Here is a 17,530-nt window from a genome sequence, read left to right on the forward strand (position 1 = left end):
CGCTGAGCCTGCGCGTCCGGAGCCTGCGCTCCGCCACGGGAGAGGCCACAACAGTGAGAGGCCCGCGTACCGCAAAAAAAAAAAAAAAATACCGTATTATATTTTCCTGGATTCAGTGACGTTTATCGTATTGCTCCTCTCTAAATGCATGTTCACTTTCCCGCCTCCTTTCGTATTCGTTATTCCGTGATGTCTTTCTCGGCTCTCCGCTCTCGTAACTGCGCAGAGACCAGAGGCGGCCTAGGCGAGAAAGCCGGCCCGGGGCAGGCCTCAGGGCGACATTCAGGTGAGGGGCTGCCCCCCACCGGCGGCGAGTCCCAGCGCAAGTCACCTGGACATCTCCGGTGCACGACAGGGGAAATCATACTCGTGTGGTCCTGTTGATTAACAAGCACTGGACGTGCGCAAGGAAGGTCACGCCAACGTCCTCCCAGCGTTAGGCGGCGGATCCCCGCCTCCCCTTTCCGCTCAGTGCGCGCGCCCCGGGCAGGGCGGGGTCGGAAGCTCGGGCATGGATTGGCTGGGAAAAAGCTGCGCCAACCTGTTTGAAAGGCCCAATCGGCGCCCGGCCTTTCCGAGACAGCCAATGGAAAACCGGAGGGGCGGGCCGGAAGGGCGGGAGTCGCTATTTGAACCGCGGCGCGGAGCGCAGTCCCCTGTTCGGCTTCCCGTCGAAGTAGATATTTGGCTGTCTGCGAGCCATGGAGGGCGAGGTTCTGGGAGAGGACGCGCTGCTGCGGAAGCTCAGGGACAGCCGCCGCCGCTTCCAGAGGCGCATGCAGCAGCTGATAGAGAAGGTGCGGCTCCCCCCGCTGGAGGGGAGGGGGAACGGGACGGAAGGGGAAGGAGTAGGGGCGGGAGGAGGAGGCAGGGTTGGGGACTGGGGGGCAGAGATGGGGGTTCGGGACCCCCGAGACTTGCAGCCTCGCGCTGGCGCCTTCTCAGCCCGGGTCAGGGGTTCCCCTCGGCCCTCCGATCTGACGGGATGCCCCTTCCTCTCCCGCAGTACAACCAGCCCTTCGAGGACGCCCCGGTGGTGCAGATGTCCACGCTGACCTACGAGACGCCCCAGGGTACGAGTCAGCCCCCCTTTCTGAATATTTACGGTTAAGAGTGTAACTAGAATAGTGTCCTACTAGAGTTTGAAATGCTGTCCCTGTTCTCTTGAAGATAAACCTTGTTCACCTAGTAGGTACTAAACCGTCACTAGTTCCCCTGAACGTATAAATTACTTATTTCCAACAGAATTACTTATTAAGACAGAATTCTGATGACACATAGATGCATCCTCATTAAAAATGTCCCCGCCTGGGTTGGCATCCCCGCTGGCTGTCTAATAGCCATGTCAGCTGGGGCCCATTGCTTTAGCCAGGCTGTGACTCAGTTTCTTCACCTGTAAAATGGAAAGATGAGGACAATAATATTTACTTGGGGTGGAGATTGTGACAGTTACAGAAGATGAAGCTCTTGGAACAGTGCCTGGCACTAGTAAACACTCGTATTGACTGTTATTTGACGTTCTGAGTACTTTGGAATTTGACCTGAATCTAAGGAGAAGGACCCATTCTGTTTAACGGTTGATGCTGCAAACTGACTTAAATCTCATGGATTCTCTTTGGTAAATAGCTGGAGAAAGTTTGCACTGGGTGAGGTCAGTGCCTGCCATTCAGCCTCATTCCAACTCAGTATTACCTACTAAGGAAAGTGAATCTCAGAGCCGGTTCTGCTGTGCACCGGACAGACAGACACAAAACAGTTCGTAATTAAATGAAATCCTATCTCTGCTTTTTCAGCTGGCCTAGCCATACCCTGGGTGAAAAATTTATTCAGGCAGAAGCTAAGGTATTCCAGTAGTAGGTTTCTGTTACTCTGGCCTCTGTCAGGTGGTGACAAGTCTAACCCGGATGCAGGACTCAGGAGTGTGTAGGAATCACTCCTAAGGGTGCTGTCAACGGGCTTCACAGTGTTCTCACGGCCTGTTCATGCAAGGATGGGCAGTGTCTGGAATGTTTTGGTCAGTTCACATATCTTGAACACCACTAATTTCACCAGTGAAAACTCATTTCAGACTCCAGTTTGATGAGGACAGTTGTCAAGCATCAAACACTTTAGCATGTGGAGGACCTGCTGAAGAGCTTGTGGAAACAGATTCCTGGGGCCACTGACAGCAATGCTGGATGTGGATTTGGTGGGTCTGTGTTCTAACAAATTTCTAGCTGATGGGAGTGCAGCTCCCTAGACCCGTAGCTTCCCCTGGAGAGGCACTCAGTTAGGAAGTGGACTTTTTGATTAAATGCTAGCTGGCCACTCTTACAGGGTGAATTCCTGCAATTTAAGGCAAAACCATAGGGGGTAGATTGGAGCTAACAACCACACTGATTATGGTGAAGACAGCAGGTGAGTAAGAGTCATTCACATGTTGACAGCTAAGCATATATCTGTGCTTCTAAGAGTCTCAGGTTTCTCAACACCCTGCGAGGTGGGCACTGTTAGAATCGTCAGTGTCCCTAGCAGAGGACACAGCAGAGAGAAGTTAAGGAACTTGCCTGTGGCACTTAGCCAAGGTGGCAAAGCTTTGGTTTGACTCCAAGCGCCTCTGTTCAAGCGTCGCTCTGTTCTGGAAAGGCCACACAGCTCAGTGGTCAGGACCCCAGAGAGTCACTCCCCTGGGTTCACAGCCTGGCCTCACCACATGGGCAAATGGCCCGGGCTGGTTATTTCACCTTCTCCTTGCCTCTGTCCCCATCTGTACAGTGAACTTGGTGAGTATCTATCCGAAAGGAATTAAGAGTACCACACGAGTTATATGTCAGTGAGTTGTAAATGAGGTGTACTTGGAAAGGGATAGACTGGAGCCTGGAAGAGTAAGCACCGTGTAATTACTGCTGCTGTTACCATCATCAACAACCATCTCAAGCCTCGCAACCCAATGATTGAATTTACCTGGGCGCCAACGGAGGTTTAGGGAGAGATTGAGTATCTTGCCCAGACTCTGCTAGCTAGCAAGTGTAGGACTCCAAAACTCAGTGTTTACCCCCTGTGCCGAGGGCTTGCTCTGTAACGTGTACATTGTCCTGAGAAAGCACTTGCATGGTACATGGGGTAGAGAGGTTGCCCTCGAAAAGTGATCTCTCTCTCTGTAGTATATGGATTACTCTCAGTATATGTATTTTGAGGACAGTACTTGGCATACATACGTTCGTTGTTTCCATTTAATTTGTGGCTTAATGCTGGATTCAATGAGCTGCTTGCTGCCTACTAGGTAGGAGAGATTTTCGTTAATGACAGATTTTTGTCTAGTGTTGATTTTTGAAAAACCTTCAACCTCACAAAGACGAGAAACAGCAGAATATCAGGAACGTGGCTTGGTTATGTCTTGGTTATATTAGATCTTTCTGTTGCCTGTCACTTTGGTTTTCTTTGAATTCAGATTGAACAGAAACTCAGTGTTCATGATTACTTAAGTAGTCATTTTTATTTCTTTTCTTAAGGATTGCGAATTTGGGGAGGAAGATTAATAAAGGAAAGAAATACGGGACAAATCCAGGTATTCAATGTCAAATTTTATTGCCCCCATGCCTTGCCGTGGAGGAAGGCTGATGTGAATGAAGGTGGAGATGAGCTGGAACTGCGCCCAGGGCCACTGCAGGTTGTCGTTCCACAGTTTTCTCACCCTGACTGCCCTGTTTTCTTGTGTGTAAGGATTTACTGAGACGCATGTCTTCTGTTGCTTGTCAAGTGCAGGTAGGAGCATGTGATGCTTATGCCCCTTGCATCCCCCTGTGTTTCCCCTGCCATGGACCAAGGGGCTCTGACAGCTGGAGCCCACCTGTAAGGTGGAGCCAGCTGGATAGACCTCCCCCATCCCCAGCTTCAGCCACAGCTACCAACTTGCTTTGCCGGGTCCTTACAGGAAAGACCAAACCCAGGTCCTTCCGGGAAGGAAAAAGGCATCTTTCCCTCTTCTGAAAGGAGCAAGAGATTAGGGAGAGGGTGCCCTGTGCCGTTCACTACCTTTTAAAACCCAGGTGTGTTTTTCCCGAGTTTATCCATGGACACAGCAGCTATGTGATCTGTTACCTTCATGGGAGAGGCCTTCCTACTGTGAGACCCAGGGTGTCTTGTTTTTTTTGTGGCAGTGACTTTTGTAAGGATGTCTGGTATCTTCTTAATCACCATTTCTCACCATGTGGTGCTTCCTCGTGGCCTGTTGGGGAGCCAGTGCCCAAGAATGAAAACATCAGCATTAGGGTTACATAACAATTAACAGCAAATCTGAAATCAAATTTCCTCCGGATTGGTTATTTTAACACATGATACATTTAGTCATAGAAATGTTAGAAATACATATAACTCCTGAAAATTAACCTGACATGTATATGCAGAGATAAGAGATAGTCACTAATAATAATAATATTTTAGTATACTGTGACACCTGTATATGTATTTATAAATACACATTTCTTTATCCCCTTTTTTCTTTTAAATACACTTTTTTTTACCCTCTTTTTTCCACTTAATACATATTGTGAAAACTCTTCTTTGTCATCTGTTGTATAATTCAATCTCCTTTTTAAAAATAAACCTGCTCTCTCATTGCTAGTCATTTAGCTATTTTCACTTTCCTTTATCATAAGTCAGGATCAGTGCTCTTTTCCTGCAAAAGTCTAGATCAGGGGTCCCCAACCCCTGGGCCATGGACCATACCGGCCGCACAGCAGGAGGTGAGCGGCAGGCCAGCCAGCGAAGCTTCATCTGTATTTACAGCCGCTCCCCATCGCTCGCATTACCGCCTGAGCTCCGCCTCCTGTCAGATCAACTGCGGCATTAGATTCTCATAGGAGCGCAAACCCTACTGTGAACTGCACATGCGAGGATCTAGGTTGCGCGCTCCTCATGAGAATCTAATGCCTGATGATCTGAGGTGGAGCTGAGGCGGTGATGCTAGCGCTGGGGAGCGGCTGCAAATCCAGATTCTCATTAGCAGAGAGGTTTGACGGCACAGAGACCATAATAAATCAGTTGCTTGCAGACTCATATCAAAACCCTATCAGTGAGTGACAAGTGACAATTAAGCTGCATCTTATGGAGTAGACTGGACATAAGCAACACACTTCAAGTGTCACTGTCTCCCATCACCCCCAGATGGGACCATCTAGTTGCAGGAAAACAAGCTCAGGGCTCCCACTGATTCTGCATTATGGTGAGTTGTATAATTATTTCATTGTATATTGCAACGTAATAATAGAAATAAAGTGCACGATGAATGTAATACACTTGAATCATCCCCAAACCATCCCCCCAACCCTCCCGCCCCAGTCCATGGAAAAATTGTCTTCCACGAAACCGGTCCCTGGTGCCAAAAAGGTTGGGGACCGCCGGTCTACATGATAAATATTTTAGGCTTTGCTGCCCACGTGGCCTCTGCTGCAGCTACTCAGCTCTGCATCGTAAGGGAAGGAGGCAGCCAAGGACAATAGGCGAACAGACAGGTACAGCTATGTTCCAATAAAACTTTATTTATAAGACCCCTGTTATATACAGAGACAGAGAACCGTGCTTATCTCTTCCCAGTGCTGTCACCCCTGTTCAGTAAATGCCAAGAAGTGGGATCATTATGTCAAAGGATATTCATTCTTTAAATTATACATAATAATGGTACCCACTGATCAGCCAGTGCTTGAATGGTCTTGGCGGCAAAGTGTTCTCATCTGGACATTTATTTAATGTTTTTACTTAAAAAATTAGGAGGAGCCCTCCTTGGAATCTACGGAATTTTAAGCCCCTTTCCTGGGATTAGAAAACTGGGCGTGGTCTGTGATGACAACTCTGAGGTCTACAGCCTCACTCAAGTCACCACCTGCTGCCTGCCCTGGGGCTGTGCATTGACTCAAGGGTTTGTCCTATCACGTGGCCTGGGTTCTCTTTCCGACCCCAGAGCTGCCTGTAGTTAGATGCTGGTGCCGATTGGCTGCTTCCCCATGATTCTCAGGCCAAGTTCTTCGATGCCTCCAGACACAAAACAGCTCCCCCAAGGCAAAGGTGGTGACATCCCCCAGGCAGGATTCACAGACACCTAGGAGATGATGCCTGGGCGCTGCCCCAAAAGGGACAGGCCTCACCACGTTCTCACTCCTGTTCTTGCAAGCCTGGGGTGGTCCTAAAAATATTTTAGCCAATCTGGCATCTTGAATTCTCCAGTTTCCCTAATGAGAGCCCATCCATGGCATTCGTTATGGTTGTTAGAGAGGCCAGTTGTGCAGATGAGGCTCTAGAGAGGGAAGCACGGCCTCCTCGGGGGCGGTCCACTGACTGCCCTGTGGGCTGAGCCCTGGTCAGGACAGCTGACCGCCCCGTGGCCAGAGCTCAGGTTGAAAGTGGCTCCCCAAGCCAGGGTCCCACCACATGCTGAGGCTTTTAAAGGCATTGTGGGTCTCGTGACATGGAGATAAATTCACTGTTAAGATAAAAAAGTAACAGAAAGTCCCCCAGGGGCCTCTTGAATTTCCGGATTCTACCTGAGGATCTGGTGACAGTTGTGTTCTGTTTTGGCCTTGGCCCTGTGCTCGCCTCCAGGCCAGGGCGTCCTGGGCCTGTCCACTCGTGCCCCTGTTTCCCCACTTTCCCTGCTCCATCACTTACCATCCAAGTGGTTTCTGAGGCAGTAGCCCTTGGCACGGCCAGAGGAAGAAAGCTCTGTTCTTTTTCCAAGGGAAAGGCTTGTCTACCTGCTAGGAGTTTTGAGGCCTTTTGTACCATAATATTCTAGAAGAGAAGCCCCAGGAAACTTCCTGTTCTCTCATACGCTAAAGGAAGAGGAAGGATTGTCAGTGTGTTACTTGACAGTGGCTTTGAAATGTGTTATGACCGAATCAAGCGTATCTTATCGACTTCAAGGGCTCCCCGGTGAAGACGGATGACAGGACAGATGGACCCACGCGAGTCCCAGCTGGAGGTCACGAGCTTCCCTTGCCCTGCACACAAGTTGAGGGTGAGTGTCCTGGCACTAGAAAGCCAGGTCCGGAGGGACGTGGGTTTTTTGTCAGAACGTTTCAAGTCTAGATCCCTCACTCTGACTTTTTCCAAGGTGTATTTTAAAAACTAAAACATTTGAAAGTGCCCTGTTACTTCTTTCTAAGCTCTTCTAAGGAGCTGTTTCGCTCACAGTTACATTGTGGTACTTGACACATAAAGGGTACTCAAATATTCTAGAATAATAAAGCCCTCACCCCCCACCCACCCATTTTGTTTTGTTTTGACCTTTTGCCAAAAAAAAAAATTAATCTCAAGAATTTATTAACAGTTAGACTTTGATGTGCCCTTGCGGGCTGGTGTCATGGACCACTAAGTCCTACGTGCCCTGCAGGCATCCTTTTTCCTGCTTCCTGTTTCCGTGGGGCCTCCTTTCCCTTCCTCAGACTAGCCGTGCTGCTGAGCCCCTGGCCCAGTCTGTTTTCTCAGAAATCCACCCATCATCTTTCTTTCTGTCCCAGCCTCTCCCTCTACCCTGGGTACATGCCATCAGCTCTCACCTTGAACACACAGAACAGAATTCGTATCTCCCGTCTTGGGCCCCTTTCTAGCTGCCTCCCTGTGTTCACCTTCCCTTCACAACCCAGTCTGTACCAGTGGCCCGTTTCACCGCCTCTGGTGTTCTTGCCCCCGTGCACACCTCAGCTGATCCCCTTCTGGCTTCTGGCTCCGGCTCAAAATCACACCTTGTGGTGAGGCTCCCGGTGGCCCCGTGGCTGAATCTGGTTGGCATTCTTTGATTTTTATCCTGTTGTCCTCTCAGTAGCATTCAAAGCTTCTGGAAAGTCTGGCCGTGACCTCAGTGCCCCTGAGCTCCCCGGGCTTTCTCCCTCCTGTCAGCCCCTCTATCGTCCCACCTCCCACCTTCGCTGGTACCCTTTCCCAAGAGTTGGGCATCTTTTTCCCTCACTCCAGTGGAATCCCCTGCCCAGACCCGCTCTGGGTATGTTTATTGCCAGCGGCCTCTCGCTCCTTGAACTCTGTCTGCACTCTGCATATCTCAGCTCAAAAAGCCAACCCAACAGACCTGTCCTCAGGACAAGGCCACCACCGTCTTCCCTGTAGAATGAGCCAGAAACCCAGCATCCTCTTGGCCTCAGCCCCTCCCTCTTCCTCATACCTGAGACAGCGCTGTTCCGTGCCTTTGCCGCCACCGTCTCTCTTGCCGCTGTGCCCCATGCCCCCACAGTGCCAGCTCCTGTCTCCACCTGGCCTCCACCCCGCTGACACCTTTAAACGTGCGAATCTGGTCACATGGCTTCTCTGTTCAAAGCACTGCAATGGCTGCCCATTCCTCTGAGAGTGAAAAGAGTTCAGACCATGCCTGACCTGCCCACTGTCTTTTCGCTGCCCCCTGGAAGCCCCCTGGTCCCCAGATCGGAGCAGACTCCCACTTTTACCTGTGTGCTCCACACCTGGCTCTTCCCCTTGTGGCAGCTAACCAGCTGAGTAATTACAGACTTTGTAATTGTTCTTGAACACCCATGTCCTGTGGGACTGGCCTTTCTGCGGCCTTTGGCCGCCCTGCCCAGGCCCTTGCCTGCACTGGGCAGTCAGAAATATGGGTGGAGTCCTAAAGGGGAAACTGGTGGTCTTTCAGATCAGAACTAGAAAGAACTTGATAGAGATGTTTACTCGTGGGTGTTATTTGTATCAATCCGAATTTTAACTCCATAAAGCCTTGGGTCCATGAATTTCCTGCACTGCTTGAAATCAGTAGAAATAGTTCTTCTTGAGCTGAACTGTCCAGTGTGGTAACCACTAGCCACCTGTGACTATTCAGATTCATTGAAAATTAAGTGAAGTTTAAAATTCAGTTCCCTAGCCTCCCTACCCGCATTCCACGTGTTCAACAGACACGTGTGGCTAGTGGCTGACATCCTGGACAGCAGCTGGGGGACCTTCCGCCATCACAGAAGGTTCTACTGGACAGTGCTGGCCTAGAGGGACTCAGCTTCCAGGATCAGAGGCCATGGAAAGAGCCAGAGGTGATACAGAAGTTGCTTTCCCGCGTCTCCCCGACTCTGGGCGTGTTCCTGTTCTGATGGTTTCTCTGCATGGTGACAGATGGCCATGTCCCTATTAAAGGGGGCCACTTGAAGCAATAGGAGTTTTCACTGTAAGGTGTACTCAAGCAATGCAAAAACTATCCTCGAGAGAAAAATGCAAGCTTTCTTTAAAAATTCTGATGGGAATTTCCTTTGCTTTTAGATTCAGTAAGAAGTGATACTGATACAACTTTATTCCAAGAAGATGTGGTTGCTGGTAACTTGATGGTAAGACCTGTCTTTTGTAATGAAGGGACAGAGTTGAGGCTTGGGGACAAGTACACATTCTCATGACTTGCATCTTCCTGTAAGTCCCCTTCTGAGGCTCGCTCTTTGCTGACATCACCCCTCAAGTCTCTGTCCCCACGTTCAGATCCCCTAAGGCAGCAAGTCACCCCTTCTCGGTTTAGCACGTACTGCCCCAGTTCAAGCCTGATTTACTGAACTTACGTAAATGTTGGGTGACGTTCCCTCTGCAAATAGAACAATCCCGGTGTGCCCTGGGCCTTGACCGACCTCACGGTGTAGAAAGTTGGGTTCTGAGTCGGTCTTTCCCCATAGAGACGGTGTCATAAGGGAGGTGCTCTGGGGAGCGTTTCCAGGTCAGCCCTTGGGATGGACGGGAACACACAGGACAGAATCCACCCGAGCCTCTGACCTCACCCCTGGGTCAGACGCCAGAACAGCTGGCGTGGGGTTTTCTTCTAAAAGCACTACTTTTGTACAGAGGTTTGCCCACACACCCGTGTGTGACTTGTAGTGTCTACCTAGAATTAGGTGGTGGCCCTGGGGGAGGAAAGGGGTGCGTTGTGAGGTGTTGTGTCGGGGTGGCAGTGAAGGGGAGCAGGCGGCCCTGACAGTAAAGGGCCAAGGTGTCAGCCATTCCCCGGTGTGTTCCTGTGTCCACCCCGGTCTGCAGCCCCAGGCCCTGACTAAGCCCCGCCAGGGTGCACAGTGGAGGCTGAGGCCCCCCATTTCCAGTGTATGGCAGGTGAGGGATAGGAGAGGCAAGGGTTCCTGCCCCCTGAGTTGGACACTGAACTTCTTTTCTTAGAAACATACCAACTGGGGTCAATTCCAGTAGTTGTGTCCTAAACTCGCCGAAGAATATTGTTTCTTTTTTCCTCTTGTTCTAGTAATATTGTCATAAACTTCTCCAAACTGGTATGTTTTGTCTTTCTATTTTCTTTCGGATTGTTACCATTGGGTCAGTTCCCTAAAGTCGGATTCCAGGGTCAGGTAGATTTTCAGAGGGGGCTGGACCACTTTGTGCTGCTAACAGTAGGAGGTGAAGAAGTGACTTCGAGGAACTTCATTTAAAGACATGTACACTAACGGGCTTGCCAGTGTGTCCCAGGATCCCAGAGCTCGGCCGTACCCAGCAGCTCTTACGAATACTGACTTCTCTTTGGTGTCAGCCTGCAGTGCCCTGGAGCCCATTGAAAACTGAGCTAAGGAGGAAGTACTTGACACAAGTGGATATCCTGCTGCAGGATGAAGGGTGTTTGGAGGTAATGTTTCCTAGGGCGTGTCTTCATATAAGTAAACCATGAACTAGAGACACACTGAGGTGTCATCTCGTCTTGTTCACTTGCTACAGAGCCTGCAAAGAGCATTTCAACGGCTGCTTCCAAACCGTTTCGCTCACAGGCTCCCCAGTTCCTGCTCTTCCTGAGTAAACACTCTGGGACCCTCGGGCAGCGGGATCGGCTGCCCGCTATGCTCTGGGCAGCTCACAGGATCTAGTAGGGCCCCCACCCTCAGGCAGAGGGCTTTTAAGCCACAGAATTAGGGAAGCTGTAGCGCCCACCTCCCTCCTTCCCTGCCGTGACCGGGGCTGCCACGGGCCACAGGGCACCTGTTCTGCCTGCTTCGGCCGTGATGTTGGCGAGATCGGGGGCTGCGGTGGACCCCGTGGGAGGTGGGCAGCTCATCAGCCCCTCTCCCAGGCCTGGCAGCCAGTTTCCTGGAGCTTTGCCTGAAGGAGAGCAAAAGGCTAAAGGTGGAGTTCACGCAAGGATGCCAACTCTTTAGTTTTCCAAGTTCTGTCAGTCTCATCTAAAACAAAGGACATTTTTTTTAAAATTAATTTTATTTATTTTTTGGCTGTGTTGGGTCTTCGTGTCTGTGCGAGGGCTTTCTCTAGTTGCGGTGAGCAGGGGCCACTCTTCATGGCGGTGCGCAGGCCTCTCAACTATCGCGGCCTCTCTTGTTGCAGAGCACAGGCTCCAGACGCGCAGGCTCAGTAGTTGTGGCTCACGGGCCCAGTTGCCCCGTGGCATGTGGGATCCTCCCAGACCAGGGCTCGAACCCGTGTCCTCTGCATTGGCAGGCAGACTCTCAACCACTGTGCCACCAGGGAAGCCCCCAAAGGACATTTTAATACCAAATAACTAGGAAGTATGTGTTCTGGAATAAATAATTCATCTCAGAGGCAGCCAACTCAACAGGAGCGTGGATATTTTCTTACGCTGCTGCTGACAGAAGCCTGTATCTGAACGAGTGGATGTACGGGAAATGCCTTTTTCCTTAGTCTGGAAGCAGCAAGCGTGGCCTTTTGGTCGCCCTGCCGGTCGGGGAAGGAGGCCAGGGCTGGGACCAGCTCCGTTGTCCCAGCAACAGGTTCTCCTTCCCTCCATCTACCTGGACCGGCCGTCCTTGCTGTCAGAGGATAACGGTGGAGGAGGAAAAGCCGCCAGACCTCCCGAGAGAGATTCTGGCAGACGTGGGGCAGTGGTGGCCCTTGGGCGGTAGGGGGCGATACCTGGAGGCCATGGGGGCAGAGCTCCTGGATCTTGCTAAGACAGCTCTTCCCACCACTGCTGGAGGCCCAGCCGGCCGCTGTCTGTCATCGTGGTCGCGCATGTCACCACTGCAGCCGCAGATGGATGCGCCGTCAGTGGTTGGGAGAGCAGCTGGGGCAGGAAGCCCGAGCCAGCACCTGACAACTCCTTTGTTAAAGTCATCTGCTTTGATTTCAGTGTGCCAGTTACGGAGAGGGAAAGGACACCCGTACGACCCTGGTCCCTTCATTGGCCTCGCCCGCCAGGCCTGCCCGAGGTGAGTGTGACGTAGAAACTTTGCACGGACCATTCACTTGTGGTAGAGCCACAGCGCCCTGAGCTGGGTATGTTTCATCACCACGAACTGTGAGAGACACGTGCACGTCATAGGTAAATTATTACGTGTTAAGAAACAAAGTGCTCCTTCCTTCTGGGACTCGCATGCTAATTGCTAATTAGCTCTTTATCCCAACTTAACATTTTGAAAATTTTTGAATCTCCAGAAATGTAGGACTCATACAATAAACATCCTTTCCCGACATTTAGCAATTCACATTGTGTCACGTTTGCTCTATCGCTCCCGACATACACGCACGTACACGTGTGTGTATGTATTTGCGTTCGTGTATATACCATCCCTAAATGCTCCAGTGTCTCCGAAGAACAGGCTGAGTCCCCTCAGAACCACATTAAACTTGGCACACGTTGAAATGTCACAGTGACACGATACGGTTTTACCCAGTCGTGCCATCGTTGTCGTTTGCAGCCTTTTTTGTTTGTTGAACCAGCTCAGGACCCACTGGGGCACCACCTGTCGTGCTGACTGTCTCCTTCAGTCCAGAAGGGCCCCTCGGCCTTGCCGTTGTCGCCACCATAATCTTTGCCATCACTGACTTTCTTGAATAATCCTGGCCTCCAGTAGATTTGCAGAATGTCCTTCAATTTGGACTTATATGTGGTTAAGTTTATGTTAAACATTTTTGGCAAAAATACTACACAGGTGACGTTTTTGTCCTCTCGGGACGTCCTGTCAGCCTGTCCCATTGTTGGTGACTTGAGTCTGGTTGCACAGTTGAGGCAGAGGCCCCACCAGTTTTCTCACTGCAGAAGTGCCTTTTATCCTTGGAATCATCTGTGGATGACCCCTTGAAGTTGCCTGGTAGCCTTTTCCCCAGAACCCTCGCACCCCATGGTTTTTAGCATCTCGCCATGACCGTTGCCTGAGCTGGGGCCGAACACAGGCCTTTTCTGGTTCTGCCATTCCCCCTGCCTGCATTCGTTGGCATTCTTGTATAAAGAAGGTTGAGCTGTCTCCCTTCCATTTCTTTTTTTCCCTTCCTTTATCCTCCCCAACATGCTTTTTCTTTATTTAACTTTTCCAGAATCAGTAAGAACTCATGGACTCTTTTTTTTTTTTTTTAAATTCACATAAGAATCTGTTGACAGTTTTCATCACCCGTTAAGCCTGGAGGAGCCCCTTCCGTGCTGGCTTCTGCGTCCTCCGACCTGTCCCCGTGGGGTTTTGAGCTCTTCCTCCCCCACCCTGATTCCAGAGTTTTCCCCCAGCCCCCGCTGGCTCCTCCTTAACAACGAGGCTCATTTGGCCAGTCGTGCAGCACAAAGTAGCCTCAGAATCACAGCACCTGGTACCACTCTGCTCAACAATGCTGAAGAAGGTTCCAGATCTCCAAGCAACATTGTCATCCTCAGATAATATCCCACTGAGGGAGCACGTTCAGAGTTATTTGGATTCTATTTTCTCTTTTGGTTGTTGTCAGTCTGACTTACAGTCAGGGTCATGTTCCCTGTCTGTATTCAGTTTTAGAGTTATCCCCATCTTTGTTGGTTTAATTTTATTTTTCTAATATGTAAAACATTTAACATGATGCAAAAGTCAAAGCCGTGTGAAGAGGTGTGTTCAGGAGTCTTCTCCCTTCCCCACCCAGCCCTGTAGGCAAACAGGGTCATTATTTTCTGGTTTCTAATTAATCTTTGACAAGGCAACCGATTTCCAAACCATCACACAGGGAAGGAGGACTCCTTTTAGGAAGGTCAGTGGAGAGTAAATTGTTTTGGTAGCTAGAAAGAAATCTCTGAGAAGAGTCTATTCCCAAATATTTGTGAATTTTTCTTTTGCTTTTGTTTTTCACATTGCTTAAAAAGAACTCACAATGTTATGTTATACTCCTGAAACTAACGTAATGTTATATGTCAGTTATATCTCAATTAAAAATAATAATTAAAAAAAAGTAAAAACCCTGGTCCCCATCCAGCCTTCGGTTCCCTGATCTCTGCATGTGGTCGGTTTTAAATGGTTAACGTGCCTTTGCCTTGTGTATGTGTTTCTCCAGGATACTATGGTGACATCTCTGAAGAGAGCCCCGGTGGCCCATTTCAGCCAACTTCATTGCCCAGAGAGGGTGATGCTTTGCGCTCTAGCTCAGCAGGCCTGGCCCTGGTGCCGAGGGGTGATGACATCTCCTTACAGGGAGGGACGGGTGGCAGCAGCTTCTCAAGCGGCCCATGCTCTGAGGCTGAGGACATCTGCAACGCGACACTCAGCGATCTGTACGCGGGCATGCTGCACTCCATGAGCTGCCTGCTGGGTGTGAGGCCCTCCTGCGTCATCTCCACCAAGACGTTCATCCGCCAGAACTGGAGCTCCAAGCGGAGGCACAGGTGTAAGAGCAGAATGGACAGAACGAGCTGCAGAGGAGGCGGGCGCTCTCGGAGGAGCCCCCGGGAGAGACGTCCACCCGGCTGCGAACCTGCGAAGGACGTGGCAGTGTTAAGAGATCGCGAGAACGTACTCGATGTTTCTGGCCATAAGATGGGTTTAAAACTGGGAAGGGCTTTTCTTGAAGTAAACCAACCCCAGATCCACGCATTCGCTTCACATTGGAAGGAGCTTCCGAGAACGCCTCAGAAGCATCATTCTTCATTGACTTACTTAGACTCCAATGCAGTGTATCATCTTGATCAGGAAAATAGATTCATGACATTAAAGTGGTTGATTTCTCCTGTAAAAATAGGTTCTAGACCCAGAGTACCGCCGGGCGAGGGAGGGAATCGTTATAGGGAGATCGAAATCAGATTTGACAAGCTTCATCAGGAATATTGCTCGAATCTTAGGAAGCAGCCCTGCCTGACATACCTTCCCGGCTCCTCGGCTGTGGATGTGTACAGAGGTGGTCCAGCAAGCCCTGGGAGCCCCCAGGGCATAGAAGCCCACAGGCCGAGTAGCCCTCTCCGCAGAGCAAAAGCTAAGAGGTTGAGTGAGGCTTTTGAAAGCCTGGGCAAAGGATCTATCAGAGAGGGTAGCTGCCCACCAAAGAGTGACTCCTTCCCTTCACTTTCAAAGACCAACTCCACACGTAGCCCGGGCCGCTCAGAGCAGACCTCTGACCTTGCTTGTCAAGGAAATGATCTGGGAGGATTTAGGAAGTCGGTATCACTCAACAAAGCCATTTCAGTACCCAGGGTACAGCCTCCAGGCTGTGCCAGGGATCGTTACGATGATATTAAAGAAAAATTTGACAAGCTTCATCAAAAGTATTGCCAAAAATCGCTTCAGCAGACGCAGGTGCCTTCATGTACCAGAGCATCTCCAGATAAAGCAAGTGTGGGAGTTCGGTATCAAAAAGAAGACTTCTCAGGAAAATTCCATCCAGACTCTGGCTCCCAGGACCCCCCAAACTTGTCATCATCACCCCAGCAGAGCATTAAAAGTCCCCTCGGCTCAGACACAATTAGGGCCCCTCCATCTATAGGTTTTGCTCTCGATGCCAGCTGGGGCCATCAAGTCCCCACAAAACGACGCCGATTATCAGACCCTCAGGTGTGCAGACGGTGGACTGGACCCTGGGATTTCTCACCTGTGGGCAGAGCCATCCCGAGGCCTGGGGAAGAGGCTGGTGCTGTATAGGCCACCTGGGAAGAGAAGAAGGTACGTTTCTGTTTGTCGAATGTGGGTGTTTTGCAACAGGATCCTTAGGTGTTAATTTTCCGAACTTTCTCCCAAATTCTTTTCCTTCCTCTAATATCAGCATTTTTATACATTTTCTATTGGAATGCATTTAGGGGATGTTTCTAAAAAGCTTCCCTTAAGACACTCTATCCCATCCTTGTCAAACTGTCACTTCCAGCCTCTTCACCTCACACTCAGAACGTAGCTGTTGCAGGCAAAACTGATCTAGAATTGACGACTCTGACCCCTTCTGGATCCCTCCTGGGGACAGAGCAGGAGTCGGCCCTTGGAGAACCCCCAGCAGCATCCCACACACGTGAGGGGCCGGACCACACGCTGCTGCTCGGCCCACGGTCTCCTGTCCTCCCCACTGAAGTCCATCTGCTCCCCAGCCTTGGCCACGGTTTAGCTTGTGCAGGTGCCTTAAGCTGCGCTTTACCCTGCATGCACCATTGTATCTTCTCCAGAGGGAAGCCGCCCTGAGTGGTTAAATTTTCTCACATGGGTGCCAGCTTTCCCAGCGTGCATTTCAGCGTGTCGCACGCAGGGATTTGGGCGATGTATCCCGAGTCCATGTCACTTGTCCACTGGCTGATGGGATCTGACTGAGTTTGGTTTGGCCGGCTCCTTCTGGAACTACAATATAAACATACTTAACCATTTTTCTGTATTTTCTTTTCTTTCTCTACTTAACATTATAAATTTCTTGAGGAAAGGGACCGAATCTGCATGAGCTGTGAAAACAAGGAATTTTAAGGGCTAACCTCTGAGTGCCCTCTGTGCTCCAGGCCGTGTTAACCCTTTTTCACACCTTCCTTCCTTAATCCCCATGTGAACACTTTGATTGGATAGGCTCTGCCCAATAGGCAGTGCTAGCTCTTCTTCTTATAAATGAGGAAATGTAGTCTTAACCGCTGAATCCACACAGGCAGTGCGTGGCTGGGCCGGGATTCCAAAGCCCGTGGCCTTAACCACCAGTTTGCACGGCCTGCCTGAGGAGTTACCGTTACTTTTTTTTTTCTTTACGTTCTGTAGGGTATTTATTAAGCATCATAGCATTCTCTATAATGGCTCAAATATTTATATATATTCGATGGAGTTGAATACAACAGTTAAGCTTTTGGGGGCAGGCAATGGGAATTATAATGGAATTATACTGAAATCCTTTTTTTTTTTCTTTTTAGAGGAAAGAACCACACATCTTTCAGGATGGAAGAGAAAAGTGATTTTGTGTTAGAAAACCTCAAAGCTGAAAATCTACTGCCAAGTTATTCTGAAGTATTCCCTCTTTCCTCTCTGATTTTTGTGTATTTTTTTAAATTCTCAAGAATATGTGACAACTTGCTTTGCTTATCTGCCCTTCAAAGCAAATTTCTATGAAATTGGTTCTGTTGAGATGACTCTCTGGGTTCTTGGAAATTATTTGAATAAAGTTGACCAATTAAAAATTTTAATGATATTCTTTATAGGCCGATTTTTCTCATGTTTTCTTTGTTACATTTAGACGTGACCAGAGAATCCTCCCTTACATTTCCTATTTCCTTAGAAAAATCATTTGCTATGAAACCTAAGTTTCAGCCCTGGGTACAGTGATCCTGGAAGGAAAATACAGCTGCTTAGTCTTTTAAATTCAGACTCATGGGACTTGGTATCTTCCATAATAGGAGGTAGCAAATTGAACCATCATACAACTTAACCCA

General features: G+C 49.6%; 1 protein-coding gene across 1 annotated transcript; it reads left to right on the forward strand.

Annotated features, from left to right (window-relative positions):
• Positions 1-670: 670 nt before the first annotated feature.
• On the forward strand, positions 671-15,800 carry HJURP (Holliday junction recognition protein). The gene is made up of 8 exons (XM_029224396.1): positions 671-797; positions 1,007-1,073; positions 3,492-3,547; positions 6,898-6,991; positions 9,244-9,308; positions 10,499-10,591; positions 12,062-12,140; positions 14,215-15,800. Exons 1-8 carry the CDS (start codon positions 702-704, stop codon positions 15,786-15,788), a joined length of 2,124 nt encoding a protein of 707 aa, XP_029080229.1. The 5' UTR covers positions 671-701; the 3' UTR covers positions 15,789-15,800.
• The last annotated feature ends 1,730 nt before the right edge of the window (positions 15,801-17,530 follow it).

The sequence above is a fragment of the Monodon monoceros genome, unplaced genomic scaffold (assembly GCF_005190385.1).
Source record: "Monodon monoceros isolate NGI ecotype Baffin Bay Population unplaced genomic scaffold, NGI_Narwhal_1 Super_Scaffold_16, whole genome shotgun sequence".
NCBI lineage: Eukaryota > Metazoa > Chordata > Mammalia > Artiodactyla > Monodontidae > Monodon > Monodon monoceros.